Source organism: Ursus americanus, chromosome X (genome assembly GCF_024610735.1).
Source record: "Ursus americanus isolate L20-20 chromosome X, mUrsAme1.1.p, whole genome shotgun sequence".
NCBI classification, from domain to species: Eukaryota; Metazoa; Chordata; class Mammalia; order Carnivora; family Ursidae; genus Ursus; species Ursus americanus.
The window spans coordinates 105250125-105264174 of NC_142164.1; the positions used below are offsets into that span (position 1 = coordinate 105250125).

At 44.8% G+C, this 14050-nt stretch overlaps 1 protein-coding gene across 1 annotated transcript in view; it reads right to left on the minus strand.

Moving 5' to 3' along the window:
- Window positions 1-14050, minus strand: part of SMS (spermine synthase) — a 46755-nt gene that overhangs the window by 17135 nt on the left and 15570 nt on the right. Inside the window, exons 2-5 of the mRNA XM_087860027.1 lie at window positions 9629-9749; window positions 6292-6382; window positions 5686-5750; window positions 921-1096 (exon numbers count right to left, since the gene is read on the minus strand). Coding sequence (XP_087716153.1) covers window positions 921-1096; window positions 5686-5750; window positions 6292-6382; window positions 9629-9749 — 453 coding nt within the window. The remainder of the gene's footprint in view (window positions 1-920; window positions 1097-5685; window positions 5751-6291; window positions 6383-9628; window positions 9750-14050) is intronic.

A 14050-nucleotide genomic window follows, 5' to 3' on the forward strand; every position in this document is an offset into this window, starting at 1 on the left:
CTGGAATCTAGTCTAAAATTCAAATTTTTTCATTTTTGATCTTTAAAAACTGTCAACAATGTGCAGAGATACTTTTTTTTTTTTTTTTTGGATTGTGAACTTTTCATCAACCCTACTCACCTGACACCTAATACTATATGTTACGTATACATATACTTTGGTCAGTGGGAAAAATTCAGTCTTAAGAATGTTCTGATATGCTAATTAAAAGCAATCACATCTTTTATTACATGAAATACAGCATCTGAGAGTTGTTCCAAGTAATAGGAGAGGGACAAAGCAAACCAGGGTTTAGGGGAAACAAGACTGGCCAGGAGTTGCTAATTGTTAGCACTCAATGGTGAGTAAACATGGGTTCATGATACTATTTTGTCTACTTAGGTTTCAAATTTTCCGTAACAAAAATATTTCTTAAAAAATAAGCAATCATATTTTCTTTATAATGAGTAAAATCCAAATACTCAACACTAAGAATACTAAGAAAAAGGAACATCAAGACATAGTTTTCTTGGCTCTGCTATAAAACATGAAAGCCTAGGGGCGTGTGGGTGGCTCAGTCAGTTAAGTGTCTGGCTCTTGGTTTCAGCTCAGGTCATGATCTCAGGGTCGTGGGTTGAGCCCCGGGTCCTGGTTGGGCTCTGCCCCGAATAGTGTCTGCTTCCCCTCTCCCTCTGCCCCTCACAGCCGCTCATGCATTCTCTCTAAAACAAATAAATCTTTAAAATAAAAAATAAAAATAAAACATGAAAGCCCAGACAATCCACAGGTTGGTTAATATGACATAAATGTTCCTCTCAAAAAAACAGCACTGCCAAAGACAAACCAGGACAAATCCACAATGGTGGTATTTGTCAGGAAAGCACCATAATCTAAAACATCGTCAGTCTGCTATGCAATTGGGGTAAGGACGGAATACTTACTAACGTCCCCACTAAGGATAAGAATATTTCCAAATTGCTTCGAGTGTAGAATTTTAATGTTCTGATAAGGTGAATCTTCATCATATACCACTTCATCTATGTCATATTCAACCAGGCGACCATCAGCGGTGGGCCAATATCTGTCAATAGCCCCTCCTCGCACTATGGGTGGTAATCTGTAAAAAGGGAAAACAAAAATGAGCCTTATAGAACACTGCTTATGGTGCCGCTGCCTTAAAAGTGAACCTGGAGGGACGCCTTGGGTGGCTCAGTTGGTTAAGCGTCTGCCTTCGGCTCAGGTCATGATCCCAGGGTCCTTGTATGAAGCCCCCAAAACAGGCTCCCTGCTCAGTGGGGAGTCTGCTTCTCCCTCTCTGCAGCTCCCCCTGCTTGTGTACTATCTCTGTCTCTTTGTCTCTCACTCAAATAAATAAATAAATAAAATCTTCAAAAAAAAAAAAAAGTGAACCTGGAGGGGCTCCTGGCTGGCTTAGTCAGCAGACGATGCCACTGTTGATCTTGGGGTCGTGAGTTCAAGCCCCACATTGGGTGTACTCATTACTTTAAAAAAAAAAAAAAAAGCGGGGGGGAAAAAAAGCGACCCTGGAAACGTGAGTGTACAAAGGCAAGCCACGTTACCTTGGGCTAATTCCTGAATCGTGTACAAATCTGAAGCTTGGGCTCTCAGCTATATACAAACATGGCCACTTCCAAATCCCAGCAACTATTGTACATTAAGAGGTTACTTTTTAAATAAACCTTTCTGGCATGCCTTCAATTTTCCCTAAAAAAAAGTTGGAGAAAATGGCCACCTCAGATACCACACTTCACCCCAAATACTTCAGCAGGAATCTCTTAAGACGGCCCACCCCACCACACTGCCACTACCACACTCATGCATAAGTGCCCAGGGGTGTAATATCATCATCTGGTATGCAATCCACATTCAAATGTCCCCACAACTGTCCCCATCATGTCATTTATAGCTGTTCTGCTTTTGAATGAAGGATCATACACTGTATTTTGTTTTCCTTTTTTACCCTCATTTCACTGAGTATAGTTTTTCCCCCCGATGTGTTTCATAACACCTCAGGGGAAGTGCAGACCAGGTGTTCTGCAGAAAATCCCTAAGGTGGGTTTGCCTGAAGACCTCTTTCTTCATTAACATCAGGGTGGCAGATATTTACACAAGCATCACATCAGGGGCGGACGAGCGCTTGTCGTATTATTAGAGATGCTAAGTGTGACCCGTTGGTTCAAGCCGATGGCATCAGATCTCTCCATTTGCAAAGGTATCTTTTTTCCCTTTGAAATTACAAAGCAGGCTATGGAGTAGCCCTCTAAAACTGGGCGAAGGCCCTGATCTCTCAACAGACCTCCAGTAGTGGCTTTAGCACCTAGAAGATTCTTGCCTCAATCAATTATTTACTCGAAGGACTGCAAACTGAGCTCAGATTTTCCCATTCCATTCTTTTGCACACGGCTCAGTATTTCAGACAACGTGAATGTACTAGAAACTACCAGCAGAGGACACTAAATGACAATGAAAACCAGATCCAGGAAAGGGGCTTGGCAAATCTAACATGAACACAAAATGAGAACTCGCTGCATACATAACACAACTGTGCGCAAGTCATGTGTTCTCTGACACAGTGGTATTCTCCAGTAACGCAGCTGTCTCTGACACAGTGGTATTCTCCAGTAACACAGCTGTATCTGGCACAGTGGTATTCACCAGTAACACAGCTGTATGCTAGCACCTGCTACCTCTGACTTGCTCCAGTAAGCCTCTGCCCTCCCACTCACCTGTTTCCAGGAATACAGCCTGAACCTGTTTTCATGAAGCTTCCTTTGAGCAAATACTAGCAACTATAAAGAACAGTAAGGTTGGGGCACCTGGATGGCTTCATTGGTTAAGTGCCTGACTCTTGATTTCAGCTCAGGACATGATCTCAGGGTCATGGGATCGGGCCCCGCATCGGGGTTGGTGCTGGCTGTCTGGTCTACTGGGGACTCTTTCTCTCCTGCCTCTGCCCCTCCCCCAGCTTGCATGCGCTCTCTCTCAGTAAATTAAAAAATATATATATCTATATATATATAAAGATACATATATGAACAAATGTAGCTTCTGGAAGGTTCACAGACCAGGACAATACCTTCTCCCCTCCTTTCCCAGCCTAGAGCAGGCAAAGAGGACTTGGGGGAAGCTTCTTCCACCCCCGGCTGATGGTGAGTAGATGGAGGTGGGAGAGTAAACCACCTGTGACATTAGATGAACGTGACAAATATCAAGTCATGGGTCTTCAGGGGAGGAAACCCACCTCCTGGTTGACAGCCAGTCAGCTACAGGAAATTACTAAACTATGCACAAACCCGATGAAAATAAATGTCCATTCTCAACTGTGTCACTAAGTGCCTTGGCTAAAGTAAAGAGCTCTTTTCTCAATTGCAACACAAATGGTTTTCATTTTTTAAAATTTTATTTTATTTTTAAGATTTCATTTTTAAGTAATCTTTACACCCAAGATGGGGTTCAAACTCACGACCCCGAGATGAAGAGTCACACGCTCCACTGACTGAGGCAGCCAGGCGCCCCACAACACAATGGTTTTTAAAGACTGGTGAAGAAACAACAAGGATCTCTAACAGGATGAGGAAGCCATTTCTCTTGATGAAGTACTCATCCTAGCATGAAGTTCATCTCCTTGTAATGGGCTACAGGAGATATCCTGGAGCCCCGCACCACTCTTGTTTCAACCTTCACTGCTGAAATTTAAAAATGGATTGTAGAGAGAAAGACAGAGTACGTCTTGGGTCTCAGATACACTGTGTCAACTGTGCTATCTCCCTCACCCCCAACCCCTTGTTTTCCTGTTCCTTTTCTTTGGAAAAATAGAATATAAAAATAAATTATCTAATACATCCCATGGCTTCTTAGTTGAAAATTCAGATTTAACTCATGAGCCACAGGTGAATAATGATTTCAGATAATGTTACAAGTTACTTGTTAATGACTAAATTTCTAACCATGTCATTCCCCAGACAGAAAAATGGCACCATTCTTGTCCGTTTGAGGCCAATTACAAAAAGCCTGCCAATAACTTCTTGACCCCTCTACCCTGATTTTATGAAAAGCTGTAAGAGCACTGACAAGCAAAAGCAAGGTCTGTATTTTGAACTGAAAATATGAAGCTTTACTCTCACTTTGAAAACTCCTACACCCAAAACAAAGACTTCTCATGAGGGCTGAAACCCATAAATGTTTTCCATCTATTTATTTACTCCTAGAAGTAACCCCAATAAAAGTGAGACCAATAAAAATCAGAGGCATTATGATGCTGGCCAATTCATTATCACAGAGTTAATACATTTTAGAACACAGCGGGAACCTGCTGAATTCAGGCTGGTGCAGATTGGTGCGCACCAGTCGAAGGGATGCTGAAAACTCTGCAAGCGGGGAAAGGTGGAAAGTCCAGAGAAGTGTGTGGGTGTGGACATGTTTTTAAGGATAGGGAAGAGGGAAATATGGCTGAGATGTATACCGAACTTAAATCTAGGTGCTCTGACAGATTTCAACCAAGTGGGCAAGTTGTACACTGTTATGTTCATTTACTGGCAGTTTCCTGCTTTCCACCCTACCAGAGATTAACCAACCTTCTAGTTACCTTACATCAGCCCTGGAGCTTTCCTATGGGCTGATGAAACTTAGCATGCTGAGCTAGTTAAGTTCCTCACATCCTAGGTCTTGCCAAAATGAATGCGTGCTTCTAGAAAGCACTGCCAACCAGAGAAATCTGTATTCTGGTCGCTTCCATCAGTGATGGTGTGACCTTGATAAAGTCCCTCTAGGTCTCTGTGTTTGCTGTTGTGAGTAAGGGACAGGCCTCCTACTTTTCGGGGCCTGATAAGGAGCCACCCAAACAAGACAAGAGCAAACTGGAGAATTACTTGTTAGGCATCCCTGATTAACTCCTGTTCTTAATTCCCAGGACCCACACAAGACTATCCATTCCAACAAATGTCAGAGCTGTTACTTCTATCAAAGCTCTTTTAACATCTGTTACCATGGACAAATACTGCTGGACTGTTCAAAAGAAATGTTCCAGATCTGCGCTGTGCACTGTGATAGTCACTACAGCCATTAGCTACTGACAGGAAGCTAGGAAGACTGAGGAATGGAACTATTTGTATTAACTGAAGTTTAAATAGGTGTAGTCAGGACAGGGGGAGCTTAACTGTCTTTATTACCATTTGAAAAGAACCAACCAGTGGCTGCTCAAGGTGGGTGGCCTCTCAATTCTTAGTATTTTGGGAAGTCACCTTACTTGAAAGCTTTGAGGCATATTTTCTGTCACCCCATCTTGTCAGAAATCTTACAACTAAATTCCACGTTGGAGCCCAGAGCTCTGCGCAGAGACAGCAACCTTTTCACTTTACTGGACCAGGTTGGGGAGTTCTCTCTCCCTTTTGACTGAGGCAGAAGCCCCCCACCCCCAGTTCTCTGCTTTATACGGTTCCAGCTGAGAGTCAGTTCACATCTCCTTCCTACCTTTGTTTCATTTTACGCAGCGCGCGTGCGTGTGTGTGTGTGTGTGTGTGTGTGTGTGTGTGTATGTGTGTTCATACATTCTGTCTTGTTTGGGTGCAAGGCATCCATTAGCTCAGTCTACCATGTTGTCAGAAGCAGACACTACTCAGGGACGACACCACCATTCCAATTTTACCAGTTAAACAAACATAAAAGGACATCCAGGAGTAGACTTACCGCTTCACCCGTACAGTACTGTCCTGACTCAATTCTTTCATTCTTTCTTCTACTTTGTTCAAAAGCTACAATTAAAAGAAAAGAAGGCAATGGGCTTATAGAATAAGCTGGGTGCAACAGCTAAGTTTCCAGGAGGCTGAGGCCATGGTGACAGAGCTGTGCAATATTCCTGTCCTCCCCCATCCCTTCAGCAGCCTCCAGGCCTGGCCCAGTTCCACACCCACACCAAGCAGCCCACATGGTGCTGACCTAACGTCAGTGCAAGTCACCAGCAAGAGAACAGGAAAGGGGAGAGAGCAAGGATAATGGAGATACAACATCCTGCTTAAAGGTTTACATTTCATTCAACGGAAAGTAAAATTACTCAGTTTTCAAGCAGTCAAGGGAATGAGGACAAGCCAGGTTCCTAACAACAATTGAGGAACCACTATTTTTCTTCTAAAATCACTTATCTGGAGGGAGGAAAATTTAAAGTTAACTGGGAGATCAGCAATTATGTAAAATCATTTTATCATTAAAAAATGAGATTTGATGATCCTCAAATACTTGTAATTACAAATACGTAAAAAAATAATTAATAAAAGTAAATAAAAGTGAAAAACCAACACTGTCAACTTCTTGGCCTTGCGAATCACCATCATAACTCTGAAGATCAAACAACACCAATCCATGTGGGTAAATTCTCAAATTGGCAAAGCTACAAAGGAAAGCATAATTTTAAGGTTAGGAATTGTATCATGGTATTCAAAAGAAGAAAAGACACTAACCCACCCAACTAAAAGGAAAGACCACTGGTCTTTTTTTCCCTGAGTTACATGGTTAACCCTTTTTGCTTTCTTATGAGAACCTCTTCTTGGGGGTGGGGAGCCACCAATCATTTAGGTAAGATTTAGACAGTCACCAGATGCTAACGTTTTCACATAATGGGTTCTTGGCCCCAAAAAGTGATTCAGTAGCAATTTCTGTGAACCGGATTTTTTTTTTAATTTTTTTTATTTATATATATATATATATATATATATATATATATATATATATATATATATGTAAACTCCACCCCAACTCACAACCCTGAAATCAAGAGTCGCATACTCTACCGACTGAGCCAGCCAGGTGCCTCTGTAAACCTGATTTTTAAGAAGGTTCCCTGGCACATGATTCGGCCAAGTTTACTAACCATGGCCCTAAAACGAAGGGAGGGTAGGAAGGGCATACTGGGTCCTCCTAATTAACCTTCAAAGAGTTCAAAACAGAGCCCTGGTTTTCTGACTGCAAGCAGGTGGTGATTAAACTGATTTAGTTCGGGGTTAGCACACTCCAGCCCTACAGACTGCACACCAGACCCAGCCCACAAGACGTTTCTTTGTAAAGCCTGCAGACTAAGAATGATTTTTACATTTTTAAGGAGTTGTTTTAAAAGAGAGAGAGAATTTGACAGAGACTCTATGTGGCTCCTTACCGAACAAGCTTTCTGACCCCTGATTTAGGGGATCTGTGCATTTTTCTTAAAATATTAGAGTGTATCACATGCAATAAAAGTCAATTGTGTGGAGAAACTTTTGTTTCAATCATATGTGTATCTGTACTGTACAGACACAGACAACTATGTACGGGGTTATGATATTAAGTCGTGGTTAAAGAAACATTTGAAAAATACTAAATCAGAAGAATTCTGTTCAGAGGATATAGGCAGTGTGCTTGGATTAAAAACTAAACACTACTAGTTATTTTCACCCTCAGCCTTCAAATGGCCCCCAAATCAAGTTCGGCTCTAGGAAACCACAAATAATTTACACCTGAATGCGCCTATCCTTCCTTCCCCCTCCACCACCCGCAGCACAAGGGAGAGGAGGGGCCGAGAGGGGGAATGGGAGAAAAACATCACCCGGAACCACCTGGGTGCTTCTAGTGCAGTCCTCTCCCAATGCAAGTGCAGGAACACAGGAGCAAGGACAACGCTGGAAGTTAAAACCAAGTACCAAGCTCAAGGGATTAAAACCAAAAAAAAAAAAAGAGAGGGAAAAGATGCGGGGGAGGGGAGCAGGGTGGAGAAAATGAAAATGAAAGGTGGCTGTGGACCAGGACCTCAGCATCACAAAGTGGCTATTAACCAGAAGTCAGGGGAGAAGCTGGCATGGGTGGGAGCAGTGAGGTTTCAGGACAGGCACCATGGGGATGGGTCCCAGTGGACCAAGCTGGAGAAGAGGGAGACCAATGGTGAAAATTCGTTTTTAAACTAAGCATGTACATTTTCATTTTTTCTGCTTTCAGGAGCAATTTCTAACAGCTCTTGTCATTCAAAATTCCCTTCCAGTAAGAATTCGAGGCCCCTCCAGACAAATGGAAATGGTGTCTCTGGTAGAAGACTCAAGAAATGAGGCAAAGAAGTAGGTGGGGCCTGGCTGCAAAGGCAGTTAGGAGATTCTAAGAGAATCGAGGCTTCAAAGAGCCTATGGGGTGGCAAGGTGACATGGTTCGATTTGCTGTGGTCCCCAAAGGATGGACCACATCCAGGACAGCGAGAGACTGTGGCAGGGAAGGTGGAGAAAAGAGGCCAGAAAGGAGAGGGGCTGAATGCAAGCCCGCAGGAGCTGGAAGGATCAAGGACAGCTGCAAACCTCTACTTGCAGGAAATGTGCTACTAACTGGGCCAGGGCAGGGAGGAGGGAAAGAGAGTTTTGGTGGTGGTGCGGATTTCGGGTCACCCTTGAGAAGAAATGATTTTAGATACATCTGAGGTATCTGCTAAACAGATACGTGGAGATTTGCTACATAGTTAGAAATACAAATCTGCGCTTGGGGAGAGAGAAGCCAGGAAGTTTCTGAGAAGCATCAAGAGAGGGGACACCAATTACCCCCATGGGCTGGAGCATGCTGACTTATGAAGAGAATAACGAAAGGGGGTACTCAGAAGTGAAAGTTTCCCTCATCTCCCAGCACTGCCTTCTGGGCCTCTGAGGTCATGGGGGTGGTTATTTTTCCTTTTAATAGAGAAACAAGAGAGAGAATGTGAGACATTAATGAAACCATGTGGAATTCTAGTACTTTGTACCCATTGGGGAAAATGGAATTAAAGCCACTGAAAATACCCAGGAGTTCACATTTTAAAATTAATAGTGCAAATTACAAAGAATCTTACTAGTTTTGCATACTAAACCAGTCTAGATAGGAAACAAAACTAGACTTAGGAAGGCACAAAGAGCTCAACACTTTGGGGTCTTCTGTTATCAGTCAGCTCTTAATTTAGGTTTCCTTTCCTCGTCCCAGAACATACTGATTCTCATCTACATACTGATTAGGTAAAGTCTGGATAGCCTATAAAGGTCTCAAGGAAAAGAAGAAAACAAGCTGAAGTCTTGGATCCCCTCAGCTTCCTGTCAACCTCCGTATAGACATTCTCTTTCTGCCTTTGACAATGGTCCACATTAATTGCTAATAACGTACAACAGTGCTACTCGCAGTGGCGTCAGTCGGCCAGCAGCATCAGCGTCCCCTGGGAGCTTGCTGAAAATGCGATTTCCGGCGCTGCCCCAGAGCTGCTGCATCAGAAACTCTTGGAGCAGGGCCCGGGAATCTGTTTTAACCACGTCTGAATCGTGGCCTGCAGTTCACACTGCTTCTGCTGCCCAGGGGTTCTGGGTCCTGGCCACACAGCAGAATCGCCTGGCGGGGGGGGGGGGGGTCTTTGGAAAAATACCAATGCCCAGTGGCCTCAAACTCTGAAGAGTGACTGGGGTAATGGCATCTAGTGAAAGTACTCCGGGGCGATTCTACTGTGCAGCTAGGGCTGTGAAGCACTGAATTCTAGCCCCCCTACAAGATGTCACAGGAGGAAATAAAAACACCTGGACGCTACCCCTCCCACCCATTGTCATCGCCCCACCCCCCCCCCCCCCCGGCCGCCCCCACCAGCTTAAGCCCTCCGACCTGAAGGCTGCCTCACCTGCCGTTTTTGTTGATGTAGGTCGCTAGATAACCATGGTCTTGCCAGTTGTGCACCGACTCCGTCATCCCTTGCTCCTGGAAAATGGACTGGAGGCCTTTTAGAATGGTCTCGCCATCAGCTGGAGAACAAGGGAGAGAAGGCAAGGAGGTCAGGATGAAACACATTCGAAAGGAAAGCCAGTGAGGCATAGTTTGACGACTAAACTTTGTAAGAAAACCTGAACAAGAGTTGCCAGTGTCACTTAGGCCCATTGTCACGAGCTATGAAGGTTCTCAATCCGATGAGGAGAGGCTACACAGATTACCAGGTAACACAAGAAAGACACAAAAACACCGACCACAAAGTAATTGTGCCAAGGACGCAGACAGGAATTCAGCCAACCAGAGATGACACAACACAATGTTCAGCCTAACCAGAAATCCAAGAGAGCAAATAAATGAGCTTCCATTTTAGGGAAAATAAATTAATGAGGATATACAGTGCTAGAAAGGGGATGTCCACCCACTCCTGATGGGTATAATAAAGGACTTAAGAACTTTTGGCTTTATGGGGGCGCCTGGGTGGCACAGCGGTTAAAGCGTCTGCCTTCGGCTCAGGGCGTGATCCCGGCGTTATGGGATCGAGCCCCACATCAGGCTCTTCTGCTATGAGCCTGCTTCTTCCTCTCCCACTCCCCCTGCTTGTGTTCCCTCTCTCGCTGGCTGTCTCTATCTCTGTCAAATAAATAAATAAAATAAAATAAAATAAAAAGAACTTTTGGCTTTATGTTCCAGGTGTCTCACAATAAGCATGGGTTGCTATTATAATAGGAAAAATAAATTAAATGGGGCTACTCAGTAACATATTTCTATATAGTAGAGACTGAACAACAATTCCTTATGGGACAACCTGCTACTCACTGTGACACCATCCTTGGCCAGAGGCCCATCTTCCCCTCTGCCTCCCCACCGATCTCCCAAGTGGAGCTCGATATCCCCAGGTAGAACGCTGGTCAAGGTTATAGAAATTGCATTAATCTCTGCAGGTTCACTTGATGCCAGAATCTTCAAGAACATCCAACATTACGACACTTAGAGGAAAGGCAAAATGCAATTTGTTCTCCTCCAGTCTGATCTGCTAAGCACTAATTGCCTGAGAAGGGTAAGATAAAGAACCGAGATGAGACAAAAGGAATTACTCCGTACTGTCCCACCAGCCCTCCACAGGCTGGAGCTTTTTCCACATTGACAGAGAAAACAGTGTAGGCCGCAAAGTGTCAAAACGGAGAGTATGTACGAAGAGTATGTGACCTGAACCAAGGCAAAAGAAAAAAACAAAAAAGATTCACAGCTGACCGCAGTGTGGTTTCACCAGAAAAATCACAGTAGAATTCCTTCCATAAGCTAAGTAGTGCCAACGCTTGACTAGAAGTTAAGGACTTTTTTCACCCTACTGAGAATCTATCTCCAGCGATGTCTGGAACTAGTCCCCAAGACCTTCCAGAGCACAGTAAAAATGAAGACCACGAACTGGGTTCAGAGGCCAAACTGCACAGCAAATGTGTCTTATTCCAGGGGCACGGACTTTTCAAAAAACGTAGAGTTAGCTGCCACTTAAAAACCAGATTTCAGAGTGCCTGGGTGGCTCAGTCAGTTAAGCCTCTCTGCCTTCCACTCAGGTCATGATCCCAGAGTCCTGGGATTGGATGAGCCCCCTATCAGGTTTCCTCCTCAACGGGAAGTCAGCTTCTCCCTCTGCCCCTCCCCCCACTTGTTCTCTCTCTCTCTCCCTCCCTCCCTCCCTCCCTCTCACGCGCGCGCGCACACACACACACAAACACAAATAAATAAAATCTTAAACACACACACACACACATTTCACCTACCCCGACTATAGTGGGTGGAATGGTGGCCCCCCCAAAAAAGATATGTTCACATCCTAACCCCCAGAACCTGTAAGTGTGACCTGATTTGGAAAATGGGTTTTGCAGATGTAATTATGGAGCTAGAGATGAGATCATCCTGGATTATGCAGGTGGGACCTAAATCCAAGGACAAGAGCCCTCATGACAGACAGAAGAGGAGACACGGGGATAAAGAGAGCAGGTGATACTGCTAACAGCCACAGGCCGAGAACACCAGCAGCAGCCAGCAGTGGGAAGAGGCAAGGAAGGACTCTCCCCTAGAGCCTTTAGAAGGACCGCGGCCCTGCCAACAATGTTTCTGAACTTACGGCCCCCAGAACTAGGAGAGAATGTGTCTGTTGTTTTAAGCCACCGGATCTCTAGCACTTTGTTACGGCAGCTCTGGCAGAGTGATACACCCACCAAAATTGGTATTTTCAACGTTTGTTAACGATAGCAAACAGTGTAGCAAAAATGGCAGTGAGGGCATCACTTTTTAATCTTCCTGAGTCCCCGAACACAGAGAGAGCTTTTAGGATAGCACCGCCAAACCTCACGGACAACATTTAAAACACGACTAGATGAGTGTGCAGCCCCAAGCCCCCAAACAGGAGCAGGTGGACACAAGTGGGTCACAACCCAGAGGCCTGTATGGTACCAGCAACTGTGTGAGAGGAAGTCAAAAAGCAAAGGGACTTCAAAGTTCTCAAAAATATACCGGGGGGGGGGGCTCACCCACAAGGAAAACATCTCCTCTGAGAAGGCAGCACCTAGGAGGCCACAGTGAGAGAGAGTAGGGGACCTGGGTAGAGTCAGAGAATGTCAGGGTGGCCAAGCCCTATGATGGCCAAGTGAACTGAGGCTGCTTCCAGGAAAAAGCCCCTCATCAGGGAAAGACTCCTGGAGCAGAACGCACACCACACACCCATCGCAACACAGGCATCACCCAACACGGGTGGTGACCTCATGTCTCATTAGTCTCGCTCATCCCTAGCAAAACTGTGCCTTTGGGAAACTCATTTGGCAGAAAATAGCTGGCTTCACTATTCTGAAAATTGGTTTCAGGAAATTAAAAGGTGGAAGCCTGACTTATATCCCCTGAATGATATTTGGGTTTAAGACCAAAATCCACCCCCTTAAAAAATTCCAATTTCAAACTTCATAAAAAGAATGGACCTCGTTCAGTCTGTCACTGAAGCCTGGTGGGGTCAAGCTACCGAGGAAGTGACTGAGCTGCAGGGTGGTAAAGACAATGTGCCCAGCACAGCCGAGTCCCACATAGCCCAGCAGTACTTGCCCTGAACAGGAAAGCCACTATGTCATTATTCAATCCCTCCTTGGCTAGAACAGATGTTTTCTGTTTTGAAAGTGTATAAAACAAATCATCACTCCTGGTAAATGGCCTCAAGACTGGGTTTTGTTGGCACATTACGAAACAGAACACAAATCCCCTATGCTGGTGAAGGAGACGATCCAGACGGGGCCACCCTGCGCGTCACTGGCCAGGCTGCGCAGAGAATGAGGACCTCGGCCCCAGGGCTGAGCCGGGGTAAACTCTCTCTTGGGCCAGGGAAAGGGGTATCTTTGTCTAACACACCTAAAACCCTTGACTGCAGGCCAAACCCAGCATGGCGACCGCCCCCTTTTTCTAGCTGGCACAATTAGTGGAAAGGCACTGAGGGGGCTAATGTAGGCCCTCCAGCCAGGTGTCAAACTGAAGAAAAACGCATTACGAAAGAAACCCAATGGAGAGTGTTACTTATTTCTATACTATGGGCTTGCCCCTCAGTTCAGAAGAAGCTGCCAGGTCTGAACGTTATTTCTGGCTGTAACCACCGCCTGGTCCCTTGTGAGCACTGAATGTGCCGGCCCTGCAGGGGATACACGGACCGTGCCCTTCTGCACTTTCCTCTTGTCTTCTCCTTCTCGCCCTCCACACTGCTCCCAGCCCTTGGAGAAGACTCCAGAAAGGGGCTCAAGAGCTCAAACAACTTCCCAGCAACTCTTTTCCAGAACCAAGGTTTGAAAATGAAAACAAAGCCGAAGACATGAGCTCCACTAGGTTCAACGATGAGGCTCACTTGGTCATCTTGATCTCAGAGGCTCAATAAATGTTCTGGGGGTAAAAGAAAATTTATTTCAGTTGGCTAAATTAACCATCCATATTGCCATATCTTTGCAGAGTTTCTAGAATATCTAAACCAGTGGTTTTCAATCCTAGCAGTAATTCCATTGGAATTACCTGGGGAGTTTTTAAAACTGGTATGTCACATCCTAGACCAATTAAATAAAAATCTGCGGGTGAGAACCAGGCATCAGTATTTTTCAGAGCTCCCTGGGAAATTCCAATGCACAGCCATGGTTGAGAACCACTGAGCAAAACCACTAGGTATGAGAAAGAACAAGAAATCCCCACTATTTCCAAACTAATTACAGTTGAGTCACCAAAAGGTTATAGAAAATGTTGAAAAAGGTCTGAAAAAAGCCTGAACTCCTTACTAACAGGTAGCCTCTTAATAATAGGCAGCCTAGGACAT